This window comes from Chrysochloris asiatica, unplaced genomic scaffold (assembly GCF_000296735.1).
Source record: "Chrysochloris asiatica unplaced genomic scaffold, ChrAsi1.0 scaffold00047, whole genome shotgun sequence".
Classification (NCBI taxonomy): domain Eukaryota; kingdom Metazoa; phylum Chordata; class Mammalia; order Afrosoricida; family Chrysochloridae; genus Chrysochloris; species Chrysochloris asiatica.
The window spans coordinates 19,294,157-19,316,651 of record NW_006408565.1 but is presented as its reverse complement, the minus strand read 5'-3'; the positions used below and the strand labels follow the sequence as shown (position 1 = coordinate 19,316,651).

The 22,495-nt window shown below is 42.3% G+C and overlaps 1 protein-coding gene across 1 annotated transcript in view; it reads left to right on the top strand.

Moving 5' to 3' along the window:
* VWA5B1 (von Willebrand factor A domain containing 5B1) overlaps nucleotides 1-22,495 on the top strand; it is a 74,841-nt gene that overhangs the window by 2,847 nt on the left and 49,499 nt on the right. The window contains exons 3-6 of the mRNA XM_006862356.1: nucleotides 1,295-1,565; nucleotides 9,581-9,726; nucleotides 11,155-11,286; nucleotides 11,864-11,988. Of these exons, the coding sequence (XP_006862418.1) occupies nucleotides 1,295-1,565; nucleotides 9,581-9,726; nucleotides 11,155-11,286; nucleotides 11,864-11,988 (674 nt within the window). The remainder of the gene's footprint in view (nucleotides 1-1,294; nucleotides 1,566-9,580; nucleotides 9,727-11,154; nucleotides 11,287-11,863; nucleotides 11,989-22,495) is intronic.

Below are 22,495 nucleotides of genomic sequence, written 5' to 3'. Positions count from 1 at the left end.
GTGGGGAACCTTTTTCTGCCAAAGTGTATGTGTATAACATCATTCAAGAGTCATACAAAATTATCAACTTAAAAATTAGCCTACTATATGTGGTCAAACATTGAACTCACCCCTAATGTGATGGCTGGAACTGTGGTTTGCCTTGGCAGGGTCAGTCTCACAGGCAGGATGTTCCCCACCCCTGGTCTAGCTGATAGAGATCATTGTTTCTTTTCTCATCTCAAAAGTGTGATGAAAATCAGGGGAAGCTTCAAAATAATGTTTCAGATATCCCTGCAAAGCAGAATAGGTATCATTTAAGCTCAGAGGTTGTGGAATGAGTCACACCAGGGTTTGATTCCCTTCCCTTGGGTGCAAACTTAGATATTAGATTTTCTCTGAAGAATGGAACAAATAATTGAACTACCTGATTGTCAATGGAAAGAATCCATGCAGAACACTCATGACAGTCCCTGGTACAATTTAAGTGCTCAAGGAATGACAAGTTATACTTACTACTGAGGACAGTGAGGCTCAAAGAAGGTGAATGGCTGCCTCAAGATCACACAGCATGTCAATAGCAGAGATAGGACTTGAACCCAGAATAAGTATCATGATAGGTAATTCTTACCTTTGAATCTATGATTAAGGTCATCACTTGATTGTTAAGACATTCGAGGATCTTTTAATGAGCACTTTCCATGTGTAATATTAAAGTGGTATAGCTCCTCACAGCCTGAAAGAATAACTAGGAAGTGCCAAGGAATAACCATGATAGGAAGTTAAAAGTGGCAGTGCCAGGAGAGGTCTGGGTAGTGTCTGAGAAGGTATAAAGGAGTTCAGGTCTGGGACCAAGGAGATTTTTATGGAGCAGTGGATGGATAAGTAAAACTGGTAAAGGGGTAATGAAGGAATTGGTCTTCCATATAAAAGGAAAGAGCGTGAGCACAAACATGGGCCTCAAAGATGGGGAGATGTTTTAATTTGGTTCTTGGGAGGAAGCTACAACAGGATGGCGATGTGACTCTCTGTTAAGTGTTTCTTTGGGTCCATGTCTTTCATCCCTAGCAAGATACAGAGGAAATACACAAATTGGAATCAGATCCCTATGGGTTCTTTGTTTTCATTATTTGTTGTTTTATTTATTTGTTGTGCTTTGATTAAGATATTTGTTGATTAACTTGGACAAGTCCCACCTCCACACTGACCCTGTTTTCCCATCAGCCAAAAGGGTTCTCAAACTTACTGCACCTCAAACTTAGAGGGGACTAGAGGTAATATATGCACAACCTCTGATGTTAGCTCTGGCTCCTAGGAAACATTATGCAAGAGGGAGCTACCATTACCCTCCATTCCTGCACACCGGGAAAAGTGACTTTGGATGAGGATTTGGAACGGATCCTGTTCGTGGTCAACCTGGGGACCATTGGCCCCATGGAGAATGTGACCATCTTCGTGAGCACCTCCTCTGAGCTTCCGACACTGCCCAGTGGGGCTGTTCGGGTCCTGCTGCCTGCTGTCTGTGCCCCGATGGTACCCCAGTTTTGCACTGAGTGTGCTGGGCCCTCCACCCAGCAGTCTCAAAGGTAAGGAACCACTGCCCAGACAAGGGCCAGCATCCCAGATTGTTAGCAGCCTCGGTCAGGAAAAGGCAGGGTATGTGGGTTTGGGGAGATAGAAGGGTGGAAGGTGAGGCTCAGCCCCATGGTAGTCATCATCTGGATAATAGTTCCCATCCTGCTCACTGATTTAGAGCACTTAGCACTTCCCTAGACACGCCCTGTGTTGATATTGGCCAGAAGTTCTGTGATTTGAAGAGCTTAGTGTCAGCATTTCCAGGATTTATTATTTAGTTCACCCAAGAGGTATTGTCTAAGCATCTGCTATGCTAGACACCAGGTTAAGTGTTAGGAACACAGAAGATATGAACGCATGGTTCCTACATTTGAAGACTTGATAAGAGAGATCATTATCCAACTAATATGTAACTGATTGTTTACATACTTGCTTGCATAATGAATTATTGGGAAAGTGTGATGAAGAAGAAGTTCATTGGTCTAAGATTATATCAACAGTCTGGGACAGGCCAGGCTTCTCTGAAGATGTGCCATTTCAGTTGAGACCTCCCTGATGAGGAGAATGTAGGCACAGAGAAGGTGAGAACAGTAAGGGCAAGGGTCCTGTGATAGCACGGATCAGAGCAAAACTGAAGCATGAGAACATGTGATGAGGCTTCAGGACTCTCAGCAGGGAAAGCTATTATGGGGATGAGGATGAGCCAATTAAACAGCGGGTTAGAACCCAGGCTGAGCTGCAGGGTGGAAGGAGCCAATAAGAACAGAGACCCAGACAAGTGCAGTACTCCCATAGGGAGAGGAACAAAAGACACCTACATTCAAGATGAGTGCTCCTCCATTTCCCAACCAAGCCTGAAGACAGAAGAGGATGATCATGTTTCTACCACTAGAAGAGAAGGTGCTCTGTTTAAGGAGCTACCGAGTATAGGAGATGTCTTTTGAAATCTTGTGTTTTATTATTGAAATCATACAAATGTTTTTTTAAAAATCTATTCCACAACAGCCTAGTCCCATTTATAGTACAAAATATTTCTTTAAACTGATTACCAGTTAAACTTCTTAACTTCCTTCATTCCAACTCTCATCAAAAATCTTAGTGCCAAGTTGATTTCCAGGAAGTTGTGTCTTATAACTCCTGAAGTTCCATGCATACCTGCTAGGACTCTGGGATGGTTAGGAGCAGGTGCTCACTGGGATGAAGAGCCAGGGACATAGAGGGCAGCATTGGTAAGCTACCTGATGCCACTGACTAAAGTGCTGGCCTCAGACTGTGCCTGGATTGGGAGAGGGAGTGCAGCCTCCTTGGGGGTCAGCTTGGAGGCTACTTACTCTCCAGTCACAGCATAAATAGATATTAAGCATCTGCTATGTGCTAGGGGTCTGTGTGTGGTGCTGTGGGTTAATGTGCTGGAGTGCAAAGTCAGCTTGAACCTCAAGTTTGGTGGTTCAAGCTCAACAGCCACTCCTTGGAAACACTATACAGAATCGCTATGGATTGGAACCAACTCTATAATACTCAATAACAACATGTGCTAGACCCACCATTCATTCATATACCAGTTTGTCAAACTGTAGTGGCTTGTGTGTTACTGTGATTCTGGAAGCTATGCCACTGATGTTTTAAATACCAGCAGGACCACCCATGGTGGACAGATTTCAGATGAACTTCCAGACTAAGATAGACAAATAAGGAGAGTCAGACTTCTTCCAAATATATATAGTCACTGAAAACCTTATGAATAGCGTGGAACACTATCAGATAGCACCAGAATACTGAATATTGAAACATGATAAAGAGCACCAGAATATTGTCAGCTACAGTGCTGGAAGATGAACCCCTCAGTTTGCAAGGCACTCAAAAAAAAACTGGGAAAGAGTTGCTTCCTCAAAGTAGAGTTGACCATGATGAGGTAATTGGAGTAAAGCTTTGGGGGCTTTCATTTGCTGATGTGGCACAACACAAAATGAATAGAAACACCTGTGAACATCCTAAAGTAATTAGAATGCAGAATGTCCAAAGTATGAATCTAGGAAAATTGGAAGTTGTCAAAAATGAAATGTAACACATAAGCATTGATATCCTAGGCATTACTGAAATTGAGGAATTCTTCCAACTTCCTCAGTCTGAAATTCATCAAACATGCAATCATTATGTATTGATAATTACAAGTGATTGAAATGTAAAGATTGGAAACAAAGAAGAAGGATCAGTAGTTGGAAAATATGGTCTTAGTGATAGAAATGATGCTGAGATCTCATGACAGAATTTTGCAAAACCAATGACTTCTTCATCACAAATACTTTTTTGAACAACATAAAAGATGACTATACACTTGGACCTCACTAGATGGAATACACAGAAATCAAATTTACTACATCTGTGGAAAGAGACAGTGGAAAAGCTTCATATCATCAGCCAAAACAAGGCCAGTTGCAGACTGTAAAAGAGACCATCGATTGCTCATATGCAAGTTCAGGCTGAAATCAAAAAAAGTAAAAACAAGTCCACGAGAGTCAATATATGACCTTGAACATATCCTATCTGAATTTAGAGATCATCTAAAGAACAGATTTGATTAATTAGACACTAAAGACTGAAGACCAGAAGAGTTGTGGAGTGCTATCAAGAACATCATACAAGAGGAAAGAAATGATCATTAAGAAAAGAAGAAAAAGACCAAAATGGATGTCAGTAGAGATGCTAAAACAAATAGAAGAAATGAGGAGGTAAAACAGTTAACTAGAAATTTTCAAAGGGCAGCTCAAGAAGACAAAGTCAAATTTTATAATGTAATGTGCAAAGATCTGGAATTAGAAAACCAAAAGGGAGGAACATGCTCAGCATTTATCAAGTTGAAAGAACTGAAGAAAAAATCCAAGCCATGACTTGCAATACTGAAGGATTCTATAGCAGTGAATGTGAGGTTGGTGCAGGACCAGGTAGTGTTTCGTTCTGTTGTGCATAAGGTCACTATGAGTAGGTACGGACTCGATGGCACCTAACACCACCACCAACAAATGTGCTAGGCACTGTTCGTGGAATACAGCAGTGAACAAGACGAAGTCCCTGCCATTGCTGGGCTGACATTCAAATGCAGGGACATCGACAACCAAGAAATAAACCCATAAACATGCAACATATTAAATTATAAGCTCTGTGAAGTTAAGTTCTGTAGAAGATAGAGGTGGTGGAGGTGGAATAGGTGTGATTTTAGGCAGGGATTAGGCAACATTTGAGGCCTAGCCTGAATGAAGAGAGCAAGCCATGGAAATATCTGGAAGAAAGCATTCTTGTCAGAGGTAGCAAGGGCCATGAGGCAGCAGTAGGCTTAGTGTGTTTGAAGAACAGTGTGATGGTTAGCATGACAGAGTAAATGAGAGACAGGAAGAGAGAGGCTACAGAGGTGGAGGGGATGGGGGGCGTCAGATAATTTTGGATCTTGGTAAGGACACTTGTAGACACAACAAAAATATTGGTGGCACACACCAGTCTCAGGCCAGGGAATATCAACCTATGTGTCGTATTTGAAAGTGCTACCATTGGTGTCAAGTCTTGTGTGTTGGAGAGGCAGGCCCCGCAGAGTTGAGGACATTCAAGACCTCAGTAGATCAGGGAACAAGAGGCTTGGCAAGCTCTGGGGCTCTGGGTTAGCTCTGACAAGCTTATTCTCGACGATTACAGCAGGCTAAGTTAACAGTGATGCTCTCTGTCAAATTTTCAATGAACTGCAAATTGGCTCAGGTAGAGAAACACACACACACTTCTTGTTAGATGCCGTCGAGTTGGTACCAACTCATAGCAACCTTATGCACAACAGAATGAAACACTGCCCAATCCTGGGCCAACCTCACAATCATTGCTACGTTTGAGCTTATTGATGCGGCCACTGTGCTGATCCATCTCATTGGGGGTTTTCCTCGTTTTCTCTGACCCTCCACCTTACCAAACATGATATCCTTCTCCAGTGACTGGTCTCTCCTGACAATATGTCCAAAGTATGAAAGACAAAGTCTGGCCATCCTGGCTTCCAAGGAGCACTCTGCTGTATTTCTTCCAACTCAGATCTATTTGTTCTTTTGGCAGCCCAACGTACTTTCAGTATTCTTCTACAACACCATAACTCAAATGCATAATCTTCTATGATCATCCTTCTTTATTGTCCAACTTTCACATACCTATATGGAGCTACTGAAGATACAGTGGCTTAGGTCAGGAGCACCTTAGTCCTCAAACTAGCATCATTGTTCTTTGACACTTTAAGGAGGTCTTGTACAGCAGGTTTGCCTGATGCAATACGTCATTTGATTTCCTGACTGCTGCTTCCATGAGTGTTGATGGTGGATCCAAGTAAAATGAATTCATTGACAACTTCAATCTCTTCTCCATTTATATGGATGCTATTTATTGGTCCAGAAATGAGGATTTTTGTTTTCTTTTCATTGAGGTACAACCCATACCGAAGATTGTGGTCTTTGATCTTCATCAATAAGTATTTTAGGTCCTCTTGGCCTTCAGCAAGCAATGTTGTATCATCTGCATATCGCAGATTGTTAATGAGCCTTCCTCTAATCTTGATGCCACATTTTTCTTCATATAATCCAGCTTCTCTGATTGCTTGTTCAGCATACAGATTGAATAAGTATGGTGAAAGAATGCAACCTTTGCGCACACCTTTCCTAATTTTAAACCATTTGGTGTTCCCTTGTTCTGTTTGAACAACTGCCTTTTGGTCTATGTACAGGTTCCTCATGAGCACAAGTAAGTGTTCTGGAAAACTCATACTTTGCAATGTTGCCCATAGTGTGACATGATCCATACAATTAAAAGCCTGTGCATAGTTAATAAAGCACAATAAACATCTTTCTGATATTTTCTGCTTTCACCCAAGATCCATCTGATGTCAGCAATGATATCCCTCATTCCATGTACTCTTCTGAAACCGGCTTGAACCTCTCGAAGTTTTCTGTCAATGTATGGTTGCAGCCGTTTCTGTATTACCTTGAGTAAACCTTTACTCACATTGAATATCAGTGATATTGTCTGATGATTTCCACATTCTGTTGGATCACCTCTCTTTGGAATAGGTACAAATACAGATCTCTTCCAGTCAGTTCCAGCCACCACTCGTCTGTCAGTTGGTCATATTGGCTTTTGTGTTGCTGTGATTCTGAAAGCTATGCAACTGTTATTTTAAATACCAGCAGGGTCACCCATGGTGGACAGGTTTCAGATGAGCTTCCAGACAAAGACAGACTAGGAAAAAGAAAAGATGAACTACTTACAAATATTTAGTCACTGAAAACCTTATGAACACCAGTGGAACACTGTCAGCACCAGGTTATTGACTATTGAAACATGATAAAGAGCACCAGAATATTGTCAGATACAGTGTTGGAAGATGAGCCCCTCAGGTTGGAAGGCACTCAAAATGCAACTGGGGAAGAACTGCCTCCTCAAACTAGAGTTCACTATAATGACGCAAATGGAGTAAAGCCCTTGGGACCTTCATTTGATGATGGGGCACAATTCAAAATGAAGAGAAACAGCTGTAAACATCCATGCAGAATTGTAATGTATCGAGAGCAGTCATGAGGTACAATGCTGTCTGTGATAGGATAATATCCATCTATATACAAGAAAGACCAGTTAATAACACTAATATTCTCAACAACCACTAAAACCAGGGATGATGAAATAGAAGAATTCTATCAACTTATTCAGTATGAAATTGATCAAACATGCAATCAAGATGTATTGATTATTACCGGTGATTGGAATGCAAAGGTTATAAACAAAGAGGAAGTATCAGTGATTGGAAAATAAGGCCTTGATAAGAGAAATAATGCTGGAGATCGTATGATAGAATTCTGCAAGACCAATTAATTGTTTATTGCAAATACCTTTTTTAAATAGCATAAAATAAGATATACACATGGACCTCATCAGATGAAATAAACAAAAATCAAATTGACTACATCTGTGCAAAGAGATGGTGGAAAAACTCCATATCATCAGCTAAAACAAGGCCAGGGCAGACTGTGGAACCAACCATCAACTGCTCATATGTAAATTCTGACTGAAGCTGAAGAAAATTAAAACAAGTCCATGAGAGCCAAAATATGACCTTGAATATATTATACACACACTAGATAATACCAAATGTTAGTGAAGATGCAGGGAAAAGGAAACTTTTGTTCACTGCTGGATGAAGTAGAAACAGACATACAGTTGTAAAGCCATCTGGTAGTACCCACTGTAAGTCCTTTGAGCCAGTGGTTAGAAAGCAACTCTTTCCAAAGTTCAAAGAGGACATGGATAAGGATCTTATGGTGGTGTTTTTTATGGATACAGAGAAGTGAAGGCGGAATAGCTGTTGATCACCAGGGGAGTAAAGATGTACAGTGTAATGGATATTGCTAAATAACAATGTGTGAGCAGCAAGAAATTTGGTTTACAGACAGCTACATGAGTTTTAAACAGTCTGATATTAAATGCCGTCAAGTTGGTTCCAACTCATAGGGACCCTATATTAAGTTTCCATATAAATCTTTGTGGGACCAGAAAGTCTCATCTTTGTCCAGTGGTGAGGTTGGTGGACTGGAACTGCTGACTTGTGGTTCACAGTCCAGTACTTATCCTACAGAGCCACCATACTCAAAAGTAGCACTAGAGGAAAAGAAAGCAAAACATTGAGGGAGATTCATAATAAATGCAATCTTGTTTATTAAAACTCCGTTGCCCCCAAAAACCAGCATGCACTTTACAAGGATATGTGGAGTCCCTGGGTAGCACAAGCAGTTAAGCACTGAGTACTAGCCAAAAATGGAGACTTAATGGCACTGTAGGATAAGCACTGAACTGCTAACCACAGGTGGGCAGTTCAAACTTACCAGTTTCTCCTCAAGAGAAAGATAAGCTGTCTGCTCACATAAACATTTACAACCTCACTCTACAGAATCACTATGAGTCAGAATTGAGTCGATGGCAGTGGGTTTAGTTTTTGAGTTTGGACTAGCCAAAAGGTTGGAGGTTCAAACCCAACCATAGGCACTTTGGAATACAAGACTGCAGATCTTCTTCCAAAAGATCATAGCCTTGAAAATTCTGTGGAGCACAGTTCTGCTCTGCACCCATGGGTTCACCATGAGTCAGAGTCAACACCAACTAACATGTGCTTTACTGTTGTTAAGTGTTTCCTAGTCAGTTTCAATGCATAACAACCACATATAGGGTTTCTGAGGAGCAGCTGGTAGGTTTGAACTGCCAACCTTGGGGTTCAAACTGACCTTGTGGTCCAGTGCTTTCTCCCACAGTGTGTCACACCAGGACATCTATGTGTATGCGGAAGGACATCTAACAAACAAGTCTGAAGGCGTGCCTGTGTCAGGGATGGAAATTAAGAGTGATTAGAGATGAAGGGGAATAAATATAACATAGAGGGGGCTAATAAACTCTAGCATTCAGCATGTGACCAACATGGTGCTAGGCACAAGCCCATGTAGTATTCAAATCAACTGCACAAATATTATCCCCATTTAATGAATGAGAAAGCCAAGACATAAAGGGGAGGTGACTTGTCCAAGTCACCTTGCAGCTCACAGAAGCAGTGTGATGTAATGGGCCCAGACAGGCAAGGATTCCGGTTCTGCTAAGTCCTAGTTGTATGACCATGGCCTACTTACCTTGCCTCACTGAGCCTCAGTCTCCCCATGTGGAAAGTGGGGCCATATTGCCTTTCTCTGAGAGTTGTCATGACACCAGCATGAGCTAATATATGTGGAGCACTGTGTACAATGCCAGTCCATTGTGGGTGCTCCCTAAGGTACCTGGTCTTATCCAGGGGGCAAGAGGGAGGGGGAGGAATGATGTGAAGGTGGGAAGAAGCCCCTCACCCCATTTATGGGCTCAGCTGCAGGATTACCAGGGATGCCTGGGGCCCACCATCCCAACCTTGTCTTCCCACTCTGGGTTACTGTCTGCACACTGACCACCTACATTCTCCTTCTCTCTGGTCCATTGCCAGCAAAGACAAGCCTGGCCTCAGGACTCAGTCCCTAGACTCCTGGAATAAGTTGGGCCTGGTGAATCTTCTGGACATGGAGGTCTCTAACCCGATGGAGTATGAGTTCAACTTCCAGCTGGAGATTCGTGGACCATGTCTGCTGGCAGGTGAGAGGGAGCTGCCCAGACCATGGCAGGCGCTGGGAAGACTTGAGGTCCAGGGTGGGGTGGACTTCAGACTGAAAGTCACCAGGGGAGAGAGAAACAGGGGATGGCAAGGGGTGCCAACTGGCAAGGGATACCAAAAGAAGACAACTCAACCAGAAGTAGGTAAAGCTTTAGGATCCCTGCATTAGACGTCCCCAACAGCCGCCCAAAGATGAGTTTTCAGAGGGACAGCTTTCAAGGGCCCTGCCCCCATGACCACCCCAATGGCTTCCTGGGGAAATTTCCATCAAGGAATGGTATGTTCCTGGACCTCTCCTAGAGTTCACAGTCTCAAAGATTCTCCCCTTGTCTAAATATCAGAAGTACCTGGGGAGCTTTCAAAACACTGATGCCCAGACCTCACCCCAAGAGGTTCCGATTAAATAGTCTAGACTGTGTCTTGGGTTTTGGAATATTTAAAAGCTCCCCAGGTGGTTCCAATGTGTGGTCAGGGTTGAGAACTGGCTCTCCAGTAGTTCTCCTCCCCAACCCACTCAGGGTTTTAAAAGATCTTGAGCATTTTGGTTTCTTGTTAATGCCTGTTCTCCTAGAGCAGCATTGCTTTACAAGACTCAGCCCAAAATATAACCCTAATTGAGTGTCGAGATCTTTCTGTTTGCCTGGCTGCAGCCAGGTACTTTAATGTGGAGTCCTGATATGCTGTTGTAGGAAAATCACTAGACCACGAGGTTGGTTTGAACCGCAAGGCTGTAATTTCAAACTCACCAGCTGTGCCTCAGAAACCCTATACAGGGTTGCGATGAGTCAGAACTGACTCTAGGGCACCTAACAACCACAATGTGAGGAAGAAGGAGTCCTAGTGTGGTGCTGTAGGATAAGCACTGGACTGCTAATTACAAGGTTGGTGGTTCAAACCCACCAGTCGCTCCTTGGAAACCCTATACAGGGTCACCGTGAGTCAAAACTGACTTGACAGCACTTAACAACAACAACATATGACGAAGCACCTGCTTTGACCCTACTAGCTCCTAAGGAGGGTTCCAAGTGGTGCAGTGGGTTAAGCATTGGGTTGCTAACTGAAATGTTGATGGTTTGAACCCATGGGAGAAAGATGAGGCAGTCTCCTTCAGTAAAACTTTACTCTCTGAAACCCTATGGAGCAGTTTTATTCAGTCCTATAGAGTCACTAGGAGTCAAAATCAACTCAACTACAATGGGTTTGGTTTGAGAACGTAAGCCCACGCTTTGTAGACGGGGAAATTTAGGACTAAAAATTGGAGGGGACCTATTCATGGTCACACAGCAGATTAGGAATCCCTGGTGGGACTGGAGCGTCACTCATCTCTGGCCCGGGTCTCAGTGGCCCCTACCAAGCTCCCATCTCTCCTGGGGATCTTGAGTCTAACCTTAACTTCCTGTGCCACTCAGGGGTGGAGAGCCCCACCCACGAGATTCGTGCTGACGCTGCTCCATCTGCCCGTTCTGCCAAGAGCATCATCATCACCTTGGCCAACAAGCACACCTTTGACCGGTCTGTGGAGATCCTCATCCACCCCAGTGGTAGGAGGCACCATGTGTGTCCCCTGGGGTTCTTGGGGGAGGGCAGAGGTGCTGATCCCATGGGGAACGGAATGTGTGATCCCTTGCCCAGTGACTACCCAGGGCAAGAGACTGCTGGAAGAGAGAAGACTATTTGCCTCCAGGGAAACTTGGTTCTAGCTGGTGGGATTGAACAGCTCTTACCCCGATTCTAGATCCAAAGACCCTAAGGTCTTGTCAACCCTCTGGGACACTTGCCCCTGAGGAGCTGAGCAGAGAATCTTCAAAACCCTGATACCTCTGTGAGCCGCTTCTTTACCGCTCTCTCCAAGAATTCACAGAGTATCAGTACCAAAAAGAGATCATTTTTTTCTGTCTCACTCCCATTTTACAGATATGTAAACTGAGACTCAGAAAGGAGCAGTGAGTCACTCCCAGCTAAGGAGCCTTCCCATGGCCCCAGAGTGCTTTGGAACCCAGGATGATACCCCCTGTTTCAGTTGGGAGTCCCACGACCTGGGAAGAACCTGCCCTATATCAAGGTCCCTGCATCTCTCCTACCACAACGATGCTGAGCATTGGTCTCCTCTCTCTGCAGAGCCCCACATGCCACACGTCCTAATGGAGAAAGGGGACATGACCCTGGGAGAGTTTGACCAACACTTGAAGGGAAGAACAGATTTTATTAGAGGGATGAAGAAAGACAACAGTGCAGAGCGAAAGGTGAGGGTGACAAAAGCAGGGAGTCGATGGTGGCTGGGCTAGGGTGCTACAGGGGACTTAGTCTTCACTGAACCTGGAGGAGAATGAGATCGGGAAGGGGTCCACAGTTAGCTGGTGGTAGATCCTGGATGAGAAGTGTTCTTGTCCATGTTCCTTCTCAGTGGGCTGGGGCTCTGTGGGACACCCCAAGAGTGGACTTCCTGATGCAGCAGTTCCTGGATCTGTCCTCTTGTCTCCTGCCAAGTCATCTCTCCCTGGTCCTGCCTTCAATTCCCTCTAAAGGACTTATTGTCTGGTGCTGTTGAGTTGATCTCTCATTCATGGAGACCTCATGCATAACAGAACAAAACACAGTCAGATCCTGCACCATCCCAGTGACTGGTTGGAGATCAGACCATTGTGATCCATAGAATTTTCACTGGCTAGTAGTAATGTTGGCCCAGGATTGGGTAGTGTTTTGTTCTGCTGTGCATAAGGTCGCTGTGAGTCAGTACTGACTCGATGGTACCTAACAACAACAACAATCTTGGGAAATAGAGTACCAGGCCTTTCTTCCTAGTCTGGCTTGGTCTGAAAGCTCTGCTGAAATCTATTTAGTATCAAAACAACACAGTAACCACCACTGAAAGATGGGCCTTAGCTGTTCTAATTAGAACTCTGGTCCCCTGCATGGAAGATAAGACCTTTATCACTGAACCCCATCAAAGTGCCAAAGCCAGGCAAAATTCAAAACTAGTGGCAGAAGCAACTTGAGCCTTCTCTAGGCTACTCCAGCCCTAAGGACTCTATAGCTGGGTGCCCTCTCAGCTTCGTCTTTAGATCCAGGGTGTCCCCTTTACCACTTCTAAGTGAGTCCCTCACTCTCCTAACCTCTGTGACCCTTGCTTGCTACTGTGTAAAAAATAAAGGCAATGCAGGGACAAGGCTGAGAAAGATCCTGTTTCTCTGCATTCCCTCCCCAGTGGAGCGGGGAGGAGAGGAAAAGTAAGAGGCTGAATCAACAACCACAAGGTGCACTCAGTCAACCCTTCCAGCATATGGCCCAGCACACAGTGCCACGTGCTGAATACCAGGATGGGTTCAGGTGGGACAACACTCTTCTTTTTACTGGTCCCCTTTTCATACGAGAACATTAAGGTCTGGTGGCCAAAAATCACTAATAAGCTGGAGGAAGTGGGGGATTGTCATCTTGTGGGTTAGATTTGGTGACAATGATGCTAAGGAGTTAAAATAGGCCATGTGGTGGCAGTTAAGCTGGGTTTACAGCCCCTCTGATTCCCCGCTGGCCCAGCTGGTATATAGGGTGGAAAGTGAGCAAGAAATAATAGGTAACTGATTGCTCACATCACCTCCATACTGAAAACACCTGCCCTCCCAGAAGTGGCCCCTCACCCAGATGAGTCAACTGGGAGAAGAGTAGGGGTTGACAATGTCAGGGGTGCCCACAAGCTTTGAGAATTGCAGGGTATGGCCAACAGAAGATCACAATGGGCCTCCCAGGCTGGGGTGGGCTGCCCTGCCTGTCTACCTTAAATCAATTAGCTCTGGGACTGATGAAGCAGATGAGAATTAATTTGCCACTCTGGGTTTCTTATGCAAATGACCCGTTTGTCATGAGCTCCAGGGATGACAGCAAGCAGCCCACAGCTGTGGAGAAGTGATGACTTTATTGTAATTGAATAATGGCAGCTTCAGAGGAGACATTAGAGGAGCCAAGGCCAGGGTATTCACCCCGCCCCTCTGAAAGACAGAAACCAGGTTCCTGGAGGTGGCTTCTCTTCCTGGCAGATGGGGCTGCTGCTGCTGCCCCAGGTTTTCTATCAAGAGTCAGACTGGGCAGTGGCCTGTGGCAATGTAACCATGCAGGAGAGAGACAGGGATAGGTTAGGGACATCCAGGGGGTGAGCACCAATCAGGAGGAATAGGTGGGAAACCGTGATTCTGCAAAGACAAGGCCAACAACTAAGGGAGAATCACCATGTACAAGAGACAGATGCAGGGACAGCAAGACCAAAAACCCTACAAAGATGCACACAGAGTGTCAGTGACCAATGAAAAGACTCAATCCTTCATTTATTCATTCAACAAACACCAAGATTCCAATAGATGTCAGACTCTGTTCTAAGCATTGGGGTTACAACATGGAAAATGACATATTCCTTGTCCTCATGGGGTTTACAGTATAGAATGGGAAAACACAAGAATTAAACAAATGAGTAACATCAGTTTGGAAAGGGATGAGGACCATGAAAAAATCAGAACAGGGTGATGATATAATGAAATTATAGGGACAGGGTGCCCTTTGTTGTTGTTGTTAGGTTCCATCGAGTCGGTACCAACTCATAGCGACATTATGCACAGCAGAACAAAACACTGCCCGATCCCAGGCCAACCTCACTACTGCCCTTTAGCCAGGTGTTAAGAGCTGGCTGAGAAGGAGAGCTGGCAGATGGCAAACAGCCCACCATAAGAAGAGTGAGCAGTGCCCACAGTATGTGCAGACATAAAGACAGAGTAATGGGGACCTAACTAAAGAAACAGTAAAAGGAATGACACATGGGGAGAGATGAGGCTAGATAAACCACGGTGCAGTGCATGAGCAGAAGCTTAAGCAAGAAAGTAACTGCTCTAGGTATAGTGGACCATAGGGAAACAACAGTGGAGGGACGACGTCAGTAAGAGGAGACTGAAAAGGTCCAGGCAAGAGATGACGCTGTCCTGAATTTGGGTGTGAGCAGTGGAGACATGGAGAAGGGAACAAGCTCAGGATCTGTTTTAGGTATGGAACTGGCAATCCTTTGCCAAAAGATTAGATGGAGGTGCTAGGAGAGGATTCAAGTTCAACACATAGGTTTTTGGTTTGAACAGCTGGGTGAGTAGTGATATCATCTATTGAGATGAGGAAGAGACCCAAATAGACAGAAACTGAGAAGCAGTCACAAAGCAACACATGCACACACAGGGAAATGAAGAGACAGGGTGCTGAAAGACATAATGAGGATGATACCGCCCCTCCTTTACACGTTCACTGTACCTTTCTCTGTATTGTTGTTACGTGTCTTTGAGCCAGTTCCAACTCATAACAACCTTATGCTAAACAGAACAAAACACTGTCCAATTCTGCACCAACTTCATAAACCTTATTACACTGCCACTGTGCCAATCCATCTCATAGGGAGTCTTCTATTTTTCACTGACTCTACACCTAACCAAACATGATGTCCTTCTCCAGGCACTGGTCCCTCCTGATAATATGTATAAAGTATGAAAGACAAAATCTCACTATCTTGACTTCCAAGGAACATTCTGACTGTACTTCTTCCAAAACAGACTTGTTTGTTCTTTTGGTACTTTTAATATTCTTCTCCAGCACCATAACACAAATACATAAATTTTTCTGCAATCATCCTTCTTTATTGTCCAAGTTTCCCATGCATATGAAGCTACTGAAAATATGGTGGCTTGGGTCAGGCACACTTTAGTCCTCATACTGACATCTTTGCTCTTAAACACTTTAAAGAGGTCTTATGCCGCTGATTTCCCTAATGCAATATGTCATTTGATATCTTGACTGCTACTTCCATGAGTACCTAAAACATGGAAGTACACATACCTAAAACAGATCCATGGTTGATGTTGGAACCAATCAAAATGAAGTCTTTGATAACTTCATTCAATTCTCCAATTATCATGCTATTATTTATTGGTCCAGTGGTGAGGACATTTGTTTTCTTTACATTGAGATGCAACTCATACCAAAGGCTTTATTCTTCATCAGTATATATTTTAAATCCTATTTGCTTTCAACAAGCAAAGTTGTATCATCTGCATGTCGCAGGTTGTTGATGAGTCTTCCTCCAATCCTGATGCCATGTTCTTCTTCATATAATACAGTTTTTCAAATTATTTGCTCATCATACAAATTGAACATGTATGGTAAAATGCCACAACCCTGGCACACACCTTTCCTGATTTTAACCCATTCAGTGTCCCCTTATTCTGTTAGAATAACTGCCTCTTTGTGTACAGGTATCTCGCGAAAACAATTGAATGTTCTAGAATACTTATTTTCCACTGTTTTGTCCATAGCTTGTCATGATCCACACAGTCGAAAGCTTTTGCACAGTCAATAAAACACAGGCAAACATCTTTCTGATGTACTCTTCTTTCAGCCAAGATCCATCTAATATCAACAATGATATCCCTCATTCTATGTTCTTGTCTGAATCTGGCTTAAACCTCTGGCAGTTTTCTGTCAATGTATGGTTGCAGCTGTTTTTTTAGTTATCTTTAGCAAAATTTTACTTGCATGTGATATTAATGACATTGTGGATGGTTTCTACATTCTGTTGGGTCACCTTTCTTTGGAATGGGGACAAATATGGTTCTATTCCAATCAGTTGGCCAAGTAACTGTCTTCCAAATTTCCCGGCGTGGATGAGTGCCTCCAGTGCTACGTGAGTTTGTTGAAAGATTTCCATTTGTGTTCCATCTATTTCTGGAGACTTGTTCTCCTTACTTTCAGTGTTCCTTGGACTTTTTCCTTTTAATCATATGCTACCTCTTCAAATGGTTGAATGTCATCCTTTTCTTTTCTTTTCTTTTCTTTTCTTTTTCTTTTTTCGGTACAATGACTCTGTGTATTCCTTCCATCTTCTTTTGATGCTTTCTGCATTATTCAATATTTTGCCATTGTTGTTGTTGTTGTTCATTGCCATAGAGTCTGTACAGACTCATATTGACTCTATGCACAACAGAACGAAACATTGCCTGATTCTGTGCCAACCTCATAATTGTTGCTACGTTTGAGCTCATTGCAGCTGCCACTGTGCCAATCAATCTAGTTGGATGTCTTCTTCTTTTTACCAAACATGCTATCCTTCTCTAGGGACTGGTCGCTCATGACAATATGTCCAAAGTCTGAGAGATGAAGTCTGCCCATGCTGGCTTCCAAGGAGCATTCTGACTGTACTTCTTTCAACACAGATTTGTTTATTCTTTTAGCAATCCATGGCATTTTTTATATTCTTCTCCAACACCATAACTCAAATGCATCAATTCTTCTACAGTCTTCCTTATTAACCATCCAACTTTCACATGCATATGAGGCTGTTGAAAATACCATGCTTTGAGTCAGGCTTACCTTAATCCTCAAACTGAAGTCTCTGCTCTTGAATAGTTTAAAGAGGTCATATATAGCAGATTTGCCTAAGACACTACATCATTTAGTTTCTTGGCTGCTGCTTCCATGAATGTTGATGATTGATCAGAACAAAATGACATCTCTGACAGCTTCAATCTTTTCTCCATTTATATGTTGTTTATTGGTTCAGTGGTGAGGTTTTTTGTCTTCTTTACATTGAGATGAAACCCATACTGAAGGCTGTGGTCTTTGATCTTCATCAGTAAGTATTTTATGTCCCCTTCACTCTCAACAAGCAAGGTTGTATCATCTGCATATCACAGGTTGTTAATGGGTCTTCCTCCAATCCTAATGTCACGTTTTTCTTGATATAATGCAGCCTCTCAAGTTATTTGTTCAGCATACAGATTGAATAAATATGGTGAAAGAATATAAACCTGGCACACACCTATCTTAATTTTAAACCATTCAATGTTCCCTTTTTCTGTTTGAGCAATTGCCTCTTGGTCTATCACAAGATTCCTTGTGAGTACAATTTAGTGTTCTGGAATACTCATGCTTCACAATGTTGTCTATAGCTTAACATTATCCACACAATCAAAAGTCTTTACATAGTCAATAAAGCACAGGTAAACATCTTTCTGGTATTCAACCAAGCTCCATCTAACATCAGCAATGATATTCTTCATTCCATGTCCTCATGTGAATCCAGCTTGAACCACTGGTAATTCTCTGCCAATGTATGTTTGCAGTTGTTTTTGGATTATCTTTAGCAAAAGTTTACTTGTATAAGATACTAATAATATTCTCCAAAGATATCTGCATTCCCTTGGGTCACCTCTCTTTGGAATGGGCACAAATAGGAATCTCTTCCAATCAGTTGGTCAGGTAGTTGTCTTCCAAATTTCTTGGCATGGATGAGTGAATGCCTCTAGTGCAGCATCAGTTTGTTGAAAGATTTCAGTTTGTATCCCATCAAATGCCAATGCCTCAAAGCATCTTGGACTTCTTCCTTCAGTAGCATTGGCTCTTGATCATATGCTATCTCTTGAAATGGTTCAACTCAACCATTTCTTTTTGGTACAATGACTCTGTGTACTCCTTCCATCTTCTTTTGATGCTTTCTGCATCATTCAATATTTTGTCCATGTTGTTGGTACCTGTTGTTGTTGTTAAGTGCCATAGAGTCGGTTCTGACTCATGGCAACCCTGTATAGGGTTTCCAAGGAATGACTGGTGAGTTTGAACCACCGACCTTGCTGTTCAAATCGACCTTACAGTCTAATACGTTAACACACAGCAACACACAGCTTTGAACTTTTAGTTCAGTTCCCTCAGCTTGAGAAATGCTGAACATGTTCTTCCCTTTTGGTTTTCTAACTCCAAGTCTTAGCACATTTTGCTATAATATTTGACTTTGTCTTCCCTAACCTCTCTTTGAAATTTTCCATTTAGCTCTTTTGCCTCCTCATTTCTTCCATTGGCTTTAGCATCTCTATGCTAAAGAGCAAGTTTCAGAGTCTCTTCTGACATCCATTTTGATCCATTTTGATCTTCTCCTTCTTTTTTGTCTTATTAATAACCATTTGCTTTCTTCCTGTAAATGTTCTTGATGTTATCCCACAACTCTTCTGGTCTTTGGTCTTCAGTATGTAATGCAGCAAATCTATTCTTCAGATGATCTCTAAATTCAGGTGGGATATGTTCATGATCATATTTTGGCTCTGGTAGACTTATTTCAATTTACTTCAGCTTCAGCCTGAACTTGCATATGAGCAATTGAGGATCTGTTCCACAGCCTGCCCTTGGCCATCTCTTTTCGCAGATGTAGTCAATTTGATTTCTGTGTATTCCATTTGATAAGGTCCATGTGTATTGCCATCTTTTTGTGTTGTTTTTAAAAGGTATTTGCCATGAGCAAGTCATTTTCTTACAAAATTCAATCATGCAATCTCCAGCATTGTTTCTATCACCAAGGCCATATTTTCCAAAGAATGATCCTTCCTCTTTTTTTTCCAACCTTTGCATTCCAATCACCAGTAACTATCAATGCATCTTGATTGCATGTTTGATCAATTTTGACTGAAGAAGTTGACAGAATTCTTCAATTTTATTATCACTGGTCTTAGTGGTTGATGAGAAAATTTGAATAATGTGGTATTAACTGGTCTTTCTTGTAGATGTATGGATATTATCCTATCACAGACAGTGTTGTCTTCAAGACAGATCTTGATATGCTCCTTTTAATGATGAATGTGACGCCATTCCTCTTAAATTTGTCATTCCCAGCATAATAAACCATGTGATTGTCAGATCCAAAATGGCCAATATCAGTCCATTTAAGCTTACTAATGCTTAGGATACAATATTTATGCGTTCCATTTCATTTTTTGACAATTTCCAATTTTCCTAGAGTCATACTTCGTACATTCCATTTCCGATTATTAATGGATAGTTACAGCTGGTTTTCCTCATTTTGAGTTGTGCCCCATCAGCAAATGAACGTCCTGAAGGCTTTACTCCATTCACATCATCACAGTCAACTTTATTTTGAAGAGGCAGCTCTACCCCAGTCGTATTTTGAGTGACTTCCAACCTGAGAGGCTCATCTTCTGTCACTATATCGACAATATTCTGGTGCTCTTCATCATGTTTCACTAAGCAATATTCTGGTGCTATCTGACAGTGTTCCACTGCTATTCATAAGGTTTTCAGTGACTAAACATTCAGAAGTAGTCTATCTTCTCCTTCGTTTGGAAGCTGATCTGAAACCTGTCTACCATGGGTAACCCTGCTGGTATTTAAAATACTGGGGGCATAGCTTGCTGAATTATAGCAACACACAAGCCACCACAGTATGACAAACTGACAGAAGAGTTGTGGATTTTTCCTATAGAATCCTTCAATATTACTATTCAAGGCTTAATTTTTTTTTCTTCAGTTCTTTCAACTTGTGAAATGCTGCGAATGATCTTCTTTTTTGATTTTCATTATAATAATTGACTCTGTCTTCTCAAGCTGCCCTTTGAAATGCTCCATTCAGATCTTTTACTTCCTCATTTCTTCCATTTGCTTTTGCATCTCTACACTGGAGAGCAAGTTTCAGAGTCTCCTCTGACATTCATTTTGTTTTATTTCTTCTTTCTTGTCTTCTTAATGATCTTTTGTTTTCTTCCTATATGATATTCTTAATGCCATCCCACAACTCTATGTGTCTAATGCATCAGTTCTTGATGTGATCCCTAAATTCAGATGGGATATGTTCAAGGTCATGTTTTGGCTCTCATGGACTTGTTTTAATTTTCTTCAGCTTCAGTCTGAACTTGCACATGAGTCATTGATGGTCTGTTCCACAGTATGTCTTTGGCTTCATTTTGGCTGATGATATGGAGCTTTTCTACCATGTCTTAATTGCAAACTAACATTTGCTAATCTTAATTTTCTACCATGTAGCATTTGACTACAGATGTAGTCAATTTGATTTCTGTGTATTCCATCTGGTGAGGTACATATGTGTAGTTGTCTTTTATGTTGTTTTAAAAAAAAGGTATTTACAATGAAGAAGTCATTGATCTTGCAAAATTATAGCAAGTAATCTCTAGCATCATTTCTATCACCAAGACTGTATTTTCCAACTACTGATCCTTCTTCTTTGTTTCCAATCTTTGAATTCTCTGTACTAGACTCTGTTCAACGAAAACCAAACCAAATCCACTGTCATATAGTCAATTCCCACTTCTAAGCTGTAAATAGTTTTGGAAAGAGACGGTCACGTCTTTCTCCCACAGTTCAAACATATGAACTTTCTGTTAGCAACTGAATATTTAGCCATTGCTCCATGAGGCCTCCTCAGCCCTACAGTAAGTCCTGGAAATGCAAGATCCAGGTAAGATCTGCCTTCAAATAGCTCACAAGTGAGGTGGAGGCAGAGATATAAACAAAAAGCTGAGAATTGTTAAGGCCCCAAACCAAATAACAATAAAGACAATAGAAGTAATGATCTGGTTATAATTAGTCTCTGTTCAGGAGTGGACTTTATAGATCATCAGATATTATCAAGATTGACTCATCCTCCACACAAAAGATTTCCAGTTACTGGTGAGTGAAAGAGGGGGAAAGGCAGCAATGAAGAAATGGGCTGAGTTCAACCATGTTCCATAGACTCTCATTGACCTGGAGGTGTGAGAGAGAAGAGGAGGGGCTGTTTGGTCCAAAGTATGGTAAGACCTGGGACACCTGAGCCCATGGACAATGACATAGCCACAGAGGGCTAGAGCTGAGAGTGAAGCATCCAGCTGATGTGGAGTGACAGGAGGCACACAAGAACACCCAAACTTGCAGATAGTACCCATTTGACCTAGCCTTGATGGCTTGATAATCAGAACTCTACTGTTGTTGCTGTTAAGTGCCATTGAGTCGATTCCAACCCATAGCGACCCTGTATAGGGTTTCCAAGGAGCTGCTGGTGAGTTTGAACCACCGAACTTGCAAACGGCTTTGCAGTCTGACGCATTAGCCCACAGCACCACACCAGGACTCCAAAACTCTACTAGAGGAAGATTAAAAAAAAAAAGAATAAAACAATTTTTCATAAAGGAATTGTAGGATAAATTGCTTCAGTTTGGTGAACTTGGCTTATACTCATGGAGCTAGTAACTCTAAATACCAACAGAGAGGGAAGGAGTCTTCACATTAAGTATCAATGCTATGCCCTCTATACACAGGGCAGATAGGGATGGGCAACTTGGACATAGGCTACCTAAAATGAGGGGGCAATAAAGACATGAAGTGACTGGCTTAAAAGGTTTCAAGGGGGAGCTTAGTTTAATAATGTAGCGGGTGAGGAGAAAGAGTCACCTCTGAGTAGTTTTCATCTTCTCTGGATGGGTCTGGTCAGAGGAGATGAGGATAAGATTCTTATGATTCAATAATGAGTAATTGTTATCATGACTAATTGCGACTCTCTCAATTGTAAAGGTAGAAGTTTTGTAACAAAAACAGGGGAATACTTAATCTTACAGTCCAGAAACAAAGGACCCTAGGACCATCAAGGGAGACACAAGCAGAATCTGAGTCTTTATCCAGAGAAGCAGTGATACCAGAGATGGAGGCACAGATGGGGACATGGATAGAGGGAGCAGCTGAGGACTCTAGATTCATGGGAAGAGAGGGACTAAGAGCTGATGGTAAAGAGGCAGACTTGCAGAATATGCCCTTTGGTAGTGTCAATTATTGTATATGCTTGAGTGTTTAAAAAAAAAAAAAAAAGTGCTAAAGTGAATAAAGAGAAATACTGTTAACTGATGGTACATGGAGGGGATTATAATCATTGTAATGAAACAAGGTGTGTGATTTGTTGAATGT